The sequence below is a fragment of the Sphaerodactylus townsendi genome, linkage group LG01 (assembly GCF_021028975.2).
Source record: "Sphaerodactylus townsendi isolate TG3544 linkage group LG01, MPM_Stown_v2.3, whole genome shotgun sequence".
NCBI classification, from domain to species: domain Eukaryota; kingdom Metazoa; phylum Chordata; class Lepidosauria; order Squamata; family Sphaerodactylidae; genus Sphaerodactylus; species Sphaerodactylus townsendi.
The window spans coordinates 47,781,063-47,791,775 of NC_059425.1; the positions used below are offsets into that span (position 1 = coordinate 47,781,063).

General features: G+C 43.3%; 1 protein-coding gene across 2 annotated transcripts in view; it reads left to right on the forward strand.

Moving 5' to 3' along the window:
- The window catches only part of TTBK1 (tau tubulin kinase 1), a 133,932-nt gene extending 123,901 nt beyond the window's left edge, over nucleotides 1-10,031 (forward strand). For both annotated transcript variants that reach the window (XM_048482559.1, XM_048482568.1), the window contains one exon: nucleotides 1,913-10,031. In XM_048482559.1, coding sequence (XP_048338516.1) covers nucleotides 1,913-2,306 — 394 coding nt within the window. In that variant the 3' untranslated portion in view covers nucleotides 2,307-10,031. The remainder of the gene's footprint in view (nucleotides 1-1,912) is intronic.
- Nucleotides 10,032-10,713: the final 682 nt, after the last annotated feature.

Consider the following 10,713-nt stretch of genomic DNA (forward strand, 5'->3'; position numbering starts at 1 on the left):
TTGGTGAGCTTTGTTTGGATTGAGGCAGTATAACTTAAAAAAAATATTTTGAATACCTCTTTAACCACTAAACAGCTGATTGCTATCTAGGAACTAAGACAGTCTACTCTCTGGGGATATTCCTGGCTCAGAACACTACTTGATGAGGTATTGACACACATCCTTTCCCACTTCATGTCTCTCAATCACTCTGAAGATTACTACTCTCAATATGCAAGAATATTACCAAAGTTAGTAAGATATTAAGTAAAGCAACTGAAAGAAGATCATTGGTCTAAAAGGACTCAGATTTTACGTTTTCTAATTTAACGATTTTGAGAATATTGTCATCATCATTATTTCTGTTAGGAATTTGTCACACCATGTTATAAAAACATTTTTTGAAGAGGAAAAAGAGAGCAAGTAGATAAAAAATCTTCTAAAATAAGATTACATAGAAACCCAAGCAATATGTAAAAAGTATTTAAAAAGCCCATCAACAATAACATTATCAAACCGCATACACAAACTGTTCATGAATCTGTAGTCCATTCTGCACAGCTGAAATAAGACATTTTGAAAATGAAAAGTAAAGTGTCCTGTGGAGGCACTCTGCACTGCTTTCCCCCCAAGATGTCCTTAAGATGCCTTATTTCTGTTCAAGACGTCTTTTTAAAAAAACCCTTTGAAGTGCACCTTTTTTCTCTAAGATGCATGCAAGATGTCTCCTGTCTGTGTGGAATTTAGAGCTCAGGAAATTTCTTATGTTTCCCACCCAACTGTCTTGCTTTCTGGTCAGTTTCATCCTTAGCTTGCACCTGACATTCTGTGGGCAGCTGAAGGGATTCTCCCTGCCACCACTTGCTGAAGATTGCTCCAGGATGTTTGCTCTGCGAGCTCTGATCCTGGGCACTTTTTTAGCCTCCAAAATACATAGTTGTACTCAGCTGGTCCTGCTGATTCTGGCAATATATGGTTTCCCTAATTTTTTTGTTTATTTTTGAGGAGCTATCTTCGTAGCTACACATACACACACCAGAGAATCTTAGTCACTCACAAGACATGTCTGCCACCCACTGAAAAGTATTGGGTTGACCTGCCCTCCTTAGACTGACTGTGGGGGGGGGGGGGGGGCGGTCTGTACAGTAAGAAAAAACTTGTCAGCATAAAATTTACAATCGAATAACACATGCACTCCAACCTTCCATGGGCAGCACCTACCCCAGAGAGGAATTCTCTTGTTTCTACCTTGTAAAATGGCTGAGGGAAGAATACTGGATTGAACAGTATTTGATTGAACAGTGCTTTGATTGTGTATTCCTGCATTGCAAGGGGTTGGATTTGATGGCCCTTGGGGTCTCTTCCAATTCTATGATTCTAACAAGCATAAATAATATTGTTATGTAATGAATGACTTTCATGAATAGCAAAGATATGCTTTTTTTAAAAAAAGGATAAAATACAGATGTTCATTTATAAAAGGGCAGCACAGTGTTTTTTTCATTATAAAGCAGTCCCAGTTTTTCTGTAAGCTAGTAGGATATTTAGGGGAAGAATCTCAGAAACCTGGCCTTATATTACTATGTGTTAATACCAAGAGCACACAAGATTTTATGTAGTAGTGAAATGTGTGTGCCTGGGGGAAGTTTGCGTCACCAGAACACAAGGAAAGATCTGGTTCCATGTTGTTTGTGAAAGCACAGTTGTGTACACAGAATGCTTGACTGTCCTTTTTTTGTATGCTGACAATTTGACCATTTGACCATTGTGTCCTCAGTGTTGTGGCTGTATATTAGCAGTTGTAGCTGTATTTTGGCTTTGTGTTATCAGTTGTAGATCTAATCTGAACAAGTTAGTAGCTGAAGCCTGGCCATAAAAAGCCATCTGCCATGTTCCCATCTAACTCCTTTTTCTTTTTATTCTTTTCCTGCAGGCTTCAGGGGAAAAGACCCTCTGGGAATGTATCTGTTGACTTGCGAATGAAACCAGCATGTCCTTCTGTGCCTCCCCAGCGGAGTAGTCTGAGGAAAGTCACCTGTGCTCTACCTAGGAGCCCTGTTCTCCCTCCAAGAAACCTTAGTGCTTCCCCCAAAGGCCAGTCCTTGTCCAGAAAGGAAAGCCCATCACCATCCCGTCAACACAGGCCAGGGACTACCCTTCCACGGGTCCAACCTCCTTCCACAGCTCCATCCAGAGCTCAGGCAGGGCTGCTGGGGGACACTCCTGTGTCACCAGGCATGATCAGAAAGGGACAAAGAGGGAAAGTTCAGACTCCAGCAACCAAAGGAAGACAGGTATCCCAAGAAGGGAAAGCTACTGCTAGATAATGACCTGCTGCTGTCAACCATTTTGATCTACCAACCTACCATCTTGCCAGGCTGGAGAAACCTCTGCATATAATATTCACTCAAGATGCCGTAGCACAGCCTTACATGTCGGAAATACAAGCAGCTAGCTGTTCTTCAGTGCTTCACTTGCCCACACACCCACGTTGTCTCAATCCAGCTCCTGCCTGGCTGAGACTTTTGTGGTCAGCTCATGCTTGCTTGCCTTTGCCAACCACCAAGCAATGATGCAGGCACCCTGCCGAGTGCCTGGTCCTCCTTTCTCTCACGCTGTGTTTTCATTTTCTCAGTTAGCAATACCACAGTCTCCTCATGAGAAACCTGACCAGATTGGTAGGGGAGATGGCTTTTTATAAAGCACTGGCCAAAAGCAGTGGAGAAATTAAAGGGCTGCATCTACATGGAAGAGGAGTCTTGGGGGTGAACTTCTACATGGTCTGGATGACCCAGTTCCCCATCCCTTTCCCGCTCCTTGGCCCTTCTTAAGTATGACTCTGACATTTGCTGCCTATCTACCCATCTGTTGTATTTTTTATCCTGACTCCAACCAAACTCAGTGATTGTCCCAGCTCCAATATTAAGCAAGGAGAATGTGTGACTGAAATTGTTGCCTGTGAGCAGAGGAGCTGCATTCTTTTGAACTGATATCTGGAATAGCTTTTCTTAGCCAGCAGGCCCAATGAGTGTGTCACGAGAGAGAGGAGGCTGTTAGGGAAAGAGGTTCTTTTCCTGCAAGTAAACAGCTACTATAATATGTGCTGAATATATGCTGAGGTGGAATCTGTTCAGCCGTCTATCAACCATTCACTAGGCAGCAGTGAAAGTCTTCTAGAGAGTTCTTCTTATTAGCAGGTGCAGACAAAATTACCTCTAAGCCCCCAGATATGATCTGTGGAGAATATGGTTCCAGCATGCAGGGTTGCCTCTGAATCCAAGTGCAAGGCTCGAGGAATTAGATACTGCTGCTGTCCTACATGTCTTGCTCTCTGCCAGCAGTGGTGCTCAACTGAGCATGTGTGTGGCCACTGGGCTTCCCATGTCCAATTGCTTTGTGATTGTGGCCTCTGCTTGCTTGGCACAAACAGCAATGAGACTCTCATTGGCTGCCAGTTGGGGGGTGATTGTTTTCTGGTACGCGTTGGAGCAGCTGATTTGCAGATTGGCCCTTGCTAGTACCTAGTGAGGAAGCTGCTGCATCTGGCTGGGAAGACTAGCTCCATATGTCCTCTTCCCATGCCTGAGAAGCAGAGGGAGTGAACGTGCTGGTAGGGCTAGGCAAGGGCAATTGTGCAAAGCTGCATCTAAGGGCGCAGGTTGTTTTAGCACAGTGGCCGACATTAAGAAGCTAGCAATTGCAGCAGTACTGAAAAGCTTAAAATCAGGAAGAAAGCCGATGTGCTAACATCTGCATGAATCTACAGCCAGCCACTGAAATGGGAGACCTGAGCAGACACATTCATAGGGTGTTCGCTCATTCTGGCCATTTTTTTCCTCCACAAGCCTCAGGAGAGGATATATAAAGAGTGATGGGAGCTTGATTAATTTATGCAGGTATGCTCTGAGTGTTGAACTAAGTCCTGGCAGCTGGCGTCAGCTGTTTATTTGGCAGATAGACAGGACTGCTGGTGCTACGTTTGCTTCTTTAGGAGGAGACGCTGGTCATTCCTTTGGATTTCAGGACCCAATTAGAGGAGCAAATCTCTGGTTGCTATTTGCTTAAGGTGCTTAAGATCAAATCCATATCATTAGACTTTTGGTGGGTGTCTTCATACTGTATGGGTAACCACCCCAATACCCCCAGCAGGCTTTCCGGCAGCTCAGGGAGGCAGACAAACCAACCCTGCCACTAGAAAGCCCTCCATAGGCATAAATCCAAGCTTCGGGCTGCGGTGTAACTAGCTGCAAAGCCGAGGTGGAAGCTGAGTAACGTTGGCTCCATCCAAGGCCTTGGGAAAACCTCCAGCATGCCACTGCTGCACTGACAGGGCTGGTAGCGGCAGGAAGCACTGACAAGGCACCAAGTGCCATGTCCAGGTGTCCCTGTCTGTGTGTTTTTCCCTCCATCGGGGTAATCCGCCAACATGGGCTTATGACGCCTCCGCAGGACGATTCAGCCTTTCCCTCTGGATTGGGTTATAAAAGTTAATTTGTTCAGCAGAGGGAAACTAATAGTAAGTTTCAACTACTAAATTTAAAGATTAATCTTACTGTCGTGCTTTCTTTTCAAGAAACCATGGGAATTGTAGTCCTGTGAGAGGGCTGCTTACATAGGATTACTGGAAAGGGGAGGGAACCAAAATGATCAAACCTGTTTAAAGCTTGTATTCCAGATGTGTGTTTGCATGCAGGCAGAAACACTTGATGGTGTTTGTGCAACTGGATCTCCAGCATGTTTTTTAATAGAGTTGTTTCAATGGGGTTTTGAGAGTGAACTCTTCACATGCTCACAGTATTCCCCCCTCCCTTCATCTGTTTTTACTGTGTTTGAACCTCAGACTTCCACATTTTGGGGTTCCAAAAATCGCTCTGTACTATGCATGAGATTATCTTGGGTTTTTTCCCCAGGCTGTGGTGAGCCCCCAAATCCATAGCTGGGAGACCTTTCCATGGTCCACATCTTTCACAATGTTCAAGTTTCATTTTCTTTTTAACCCTGGTGAAAAACAACAGCTTTTATTTCAAACTGCCACTTCCTGTGAAAATGACTTCTCTTCTAACACTCACAAATTTCTATAAGAACTGTTTAATGTTGAATTTTAATTGCCATTTTGGTAGGACAGACAGATGTAATGAAATGGCAGCTCACCCTATCCCTTGGAACACATTCCAAATATGACCGGAAGTCACAAGTTGCAAGGCCAACGTGCGTCAGACTTACTAAAGAAACCCGTTCATTCTGAACATTGCTAGAGGCAGCTCAAGGTTTGTTTTTTGCTGCTCTCCCCATTCCTTTACTATTGCTACTAACCCAACTCAGGGACTGAAGAGATAACCTTCCTTACTTTGCTGCTGCTCCTGTCTCTTTAAAAAAAGTTGCACCTGCCCTAAAAAAAAGGCTTTTTGAAGTCTCCTGAGATCCCTCCTTCTTACAAGAATTTGGCCACTCTTTGGGTTGCCCTGGCAACAGGCATCAGAAATGGTGAATGACATCTTTCAAGGAAGTGGAGTTTTGTGAGAGTTCAGGAAGAGATGTGTGTGGGTTGTTGCACTGCTTTTAAAAAGGGCTCACAGGTGCAAGAAGGTAAGAGAATTATCTTCTTTGACATCCTGGTGAGGCCTGGAGATAGGAAGGCAGGCAGCTGGCTGGCAGTTAATGCTTCAGGAGAATTACTGCTCCCCAAAATCTACTATCTGAAACAACTGCCTCCAGTCTCTTGCTTGGCTTTCCAAAATAGCTAACATGAAAGAAAGGGCTGTTTGAATTTCCTTCTAGTAGGCGAATTCCTTCAGAGGCTTCCTTTTGAGTTGGGCTGGCTAAGGAGGTTCTCCCTCTCTTCTTTTGGGGAGGAGAGGAGGAAGGGATCTTTTCCAGGATCATTCTCCACCAATCTATGCATATGGAACATCAGACTAAGCCAAACTGATTCAGTAAGGACTGCAGGAGAGAGTCTGCATTGGTTTGACCAACTGTGTGGATCAGTAAGTCTCAAGCTCTTATGAGAATCCTTTTGTATAGATTGTTTGTCGTGGCTTTTTATTGTTTTTGAAGCACTTTGTGGTAGTTTGCTAACTCCATTTTTCCAGTCATTCCCCTATATCTAGGTGTCCTCTTTTCCTCTTCAGGCAAGTCTTGTACCTTACGTTCCTCTTTTCCTCTTCAGGCAGGTCTTGCACTTTCCCATTATGCATCCCCACTTCTTCCTTGACAAGTTATCTGTAAGTCTTGATATTTTTCCACTTGGCCATACCTTTTCCAGTAGATGCCCATCTCTCCCATTTTCTTCTTCAGTGTGTCTGTATTCCAGAACGTGAGACTTCCATTCCACCAGTATCCCCAATGCCTGTTTTTTTTTCTGTTTTACAATTCACTGTGTCATTTTGAGGTATTTTCATACAGTATGACACAATACTTGATGCCCCCAAAGTTCTGAAACTACAGTAAATTTTAAAGAGCCTGTTAGGTTAGTTTCTATATTTTAAGCCTGTAACAATATTTTTGTAGGACACTTGAAGATTTTATTCCCAAAGGCAAACCACTTCATCATTGTTTTAACATTAGCTTTGTTTACATTGTCTGTCCTTTCCCCATAGTTCTGGAACTAGCATGGCCTGTTTCCTTCACTGCTAACTGGAATCATCCATTTAAGGATACCAGCCCTCTTGCTATTGCAGGAGATCTCCTGGTATGTGGGTTAGCTGCCTGATGTTGCGATGGGTGCCGATGGGAGGAAATGGCAAGGGGAAAGGAACAAAACCATAGTATTTTTGCAAAATGCTAGCGTCTGCCACATAAGTGCACTGTTGCACTGCCGGCACACCAGATACCTCCTTCCATTTCCTTCTGGGGATTGCTGACTACAACCTGGCAATTCTCCATCCCACAGACATATTGAAGGAACCACATACAACTAGACCTGTAGTAAAGCAGTCTTTTAATTGCCTCTACACATGCTCAGCTTGCAGTGTAAGCCTCTTCATGTAGTATTTGTGGTTTTACATAATATGTCACATGGAGTTCTCTATGGACTTTTTCATCTGTGTTTTGATTGGAAGGTGGAAGGGTAGACACAGAAGCTGCTGAACTCTTTTCTCTCTGATAATGTTCTGCTCAAATCCACATCCCTGAACTGTTTGAGAAGAGGAAGAGAGGGAGGAACTATCTCATGAAGGAATTATATGTCAACATCATTACACGCTGAACTCTGCAATGGTCCATTCAGTCTTATCGTTCTGCATGTCCCAATTAGTTCCCATTTTTTATAGGAACTATAATTATAATCCTTGTAATTTAATTCACATGAGAGGCAATAGTGTGCTCCCATTTAAATACCCATGCATGTACATATGAATTATTTTATTCAAGCCTTCTGATTAAATGGTTACATTGATCCCTTTTGCAGTACATTGTGCTGGGTTGCATGTCATCTGGGATGAAAAGAAAAAGTTAGAGTCCAGGTAACCCAAAACTGCTGCAAACTGAATACATTATGTCAACTAAGCATATTTGTTCTGTTAGACACAGGGAGAACCAAGGAGCTCCATAGGAAATTGAAGCCCTGCCTTTTGCCCACTAGAAATCTTCCCCAGCTCTCCACTGACAGATATTACTTCAATTCCTTGTGGCTCTTCAGGCGTAAGAACTAGAAACTTATTTTTAAAATTCTCAGGAAACAGAACGTTGCATCTGGTACTAAATTTCGTTGTGCAAGATTTCAAACAACACATGCAATTTTGGTTGACAACCTTAGGACTGCTTTTTTGAAACTAGAATCAAGGGTCATATACTTCTGACACAAGAATGGTCATTTGGGAGTATCTATGATAGGCATTTCACACAGAATAATCTTCAGATGAATCTGGGGTTACTTCTGCATTAATTGGAGGAGACTGGTTCAAATTATATGAGAGGGTGGAAAGTTCTTAAATGGACCCCAGCCCATTCACCTTCTTAACACCCATGTGCATTTAAAAAAATGTTGGGTTACTCTATTGCCAGTCCCCATAACTGTCATAACATCTGAATTCCAACATTTTAAACAGGTTCCTTCTGTGTACAGATGCCTGTGAAATGCTAGCAGACGGAACCCATGTCTTATAATACTATTCAATACAGAACTCATGTGACTAAATCTGATGCTGTGGGGGCATTTGATCAGCAGGGGGGCATTTGATCATTCTGTACTAGTAGAAAAAATCGTTAAGATATATGTAATGGGAGATACTGCACATTGTGAGGCTATTAAAGGGTGTGCAGTCCATTGTGGTATCTCTGGGGGTCTGGGCCATTTACTTTTGTCATGGAGGGCAGATTTGGCTCAAACTGCAAATTTATCCCCTTATGCAGTGAGTCATTTTTTCCACTAGAAGTGAATGGCAACCATTCTGTGGCTCATTCCGCACATGCAGAATAATGCACTTTCAAACTGCTTTCAGTGCTCTTTGAAACTGTGCGGAACAGCAAAATCCACTTGCAAACAGTTGTGAAAGTGGTTTGAAAACGCATTATTTTGCGTGTGCGGAAGGGGCCTGTATATGGGAGAAGATATGTGGCAGAATTGTGTGCCTAAGGCTTAAACCTGGTTCTTCCCTCTGATGACCCAGTTCTTATGAAACCTACTCCTATTTAAATTGATCTTTTAGACAGGCTTATCCAAGTGTGTGTTCATATGTGTAAAAGGTCTACACAGAGAAGAGGTGCATGGATATTTCAGGAAATGTGCACCATGGGTTGCCCTTAGTTACATGCCCTCAGTTATGTTTGTTGGTTATATTATTTTTATTTATTTATTTATTTATTACATTTCTTATACCGCCCACCCCCAAAGGGCTCTGGGTGGTTTACAACATATAAAATTCACAAGATAAAACCTAATACAAATATGAACCACTTAAAATCAATAAATTAACTAATACACTATAAAAATTTTGACGGCAAGATGGCAGCCCAGTTTGTATCACGAGGGTAGACATGATGGTAGCAGCACCAGATTACATATTATTTGCCCACCAGTTGGAAATATGGGATGGCAGTTCAATAGCTAACCCGCCCCTCGCCCCCAGGCCTGGTGGAATAATTCCTTTTTACAAGCCCTACAGAACTGTTCAAGGTCCCGCAGGGCATGGACAGATGGTTGCAAGGAGTTCCACCAGGTAGAGGCCAGGATAGTGAAGGCCATGGCCCGGGTGGAGGCTAACCATATCATAGAGTGGGCCGGGACCACCAGTAAATTATATTAGAGTGCAACCTAAAGTTGGGAACTTTCTTAGTAGGCAGAATGAGTTACTAGAAAAGGACACATACACAGGCAGTGCACAAGGCCATTAGGAAGCTTGGCCAAGAACAACTCAGACTGTCTTTACAAGTCACAGCAGGAAATGCACTGCCTGACTCCATTGCTGTCCTATTATTTGTTTATTTAAACCTTCAAATGAAGCCTCTCCCCAGCCTTGTGGGTTCTGTGCTGCATTCCTATGCATCTAGGAGGTGGATGTGAATGCCGTGGTAACGCAAGTGTCTCATATAAAAGCATCCAGGTAGTTGGGGCTGTGGACCAAAACAGACATTATGTTGGGTCTTCTGAGAACTAACTGCCCAGCACATTGTTGAAGGCTTTCACGGCCGGATTCAATTGGTTGTGGTGGATTTTCTGGGCTGTATGGCCATGGTCTGGTGGGTCTTGTTCCTAATGTTTCGCCTGCATCTGTGGCTGGCATCTTCAGAGGTGTATCACAGAGGGAAGTCTATTACACACTGCGTCCAGTGTGTTACACAGCATGGCAAGGGCAGGGAAGTGGGTAATCTGCCTAAGAGCTATTAATCCTGGAAGAAGGGAGAGGGAGCTCAAGTGCAGTAAGGATGCCTGCTGTACACCCTTACCCCCACCCCCCGGCCAGGATGAATAGCCCTCCAAGAGGAATCTTTGGGGATAGCATTACCCCCCCCCCAAAAAAAAATTGTTACAGTTAAACTGGCCTGCTTATTAGGGATGGCATGGAACATGACTGTTAATAATTATAACAAAGTCATAAACACAAGTAAAAGCTGTTTAAAAAAAACCCTAAGTAGTAACCAGAGGACAAGTATTTTTGGGATACATTGTTTTGTGATCTACCTTTGAGGGCCTTTAATCCTTGCTGATTTGTATCTTTCTTCTGAAATGTGGCATCTTTGAGCTAGGGATCAGTGTGCGAAGAAGCAGCCTGTATACCCTTCCACCCTGGAACCTTTTATGCAGCCAGAATGGGCTCCATAGAGAATGGGAATGGGCTCCATAGAGGGTTCTCCACCTCGTACCACTCTGAACTCTTTCATATGGCTGGATAAATGACTGATTACTGTGAAAAAACTGTATCAATTTCTCATGCCTGACCACATGATTGCAACACAGCTCTATTTTCTGCAGCATGGAATATATCCCTGCAGTAAGTCAGGTGTGAACATTATTTATTATTGAGGAAAATTGTCTGCTGCCTCCCCAGATCCTGCTTGAGGCAGCTCACAGCTAAAACCTTATCAACAAATTAACATTAAATTTGTGTGTGTGTGTATGTTGGGGGGGGGTGGGGTACAGTCAAGATCTCTATCTCAGTGCCATCACAAATGGATCAGTGGAGGGAAGTCTCTTCCACTGTACCCACAACCCTTTACGGTATTCATCACTGTTTACTTGTAAAGCACCTACAATAAATTTTTGAGAAAGTCTATTCCTTCCCATATGTTCACAATCTA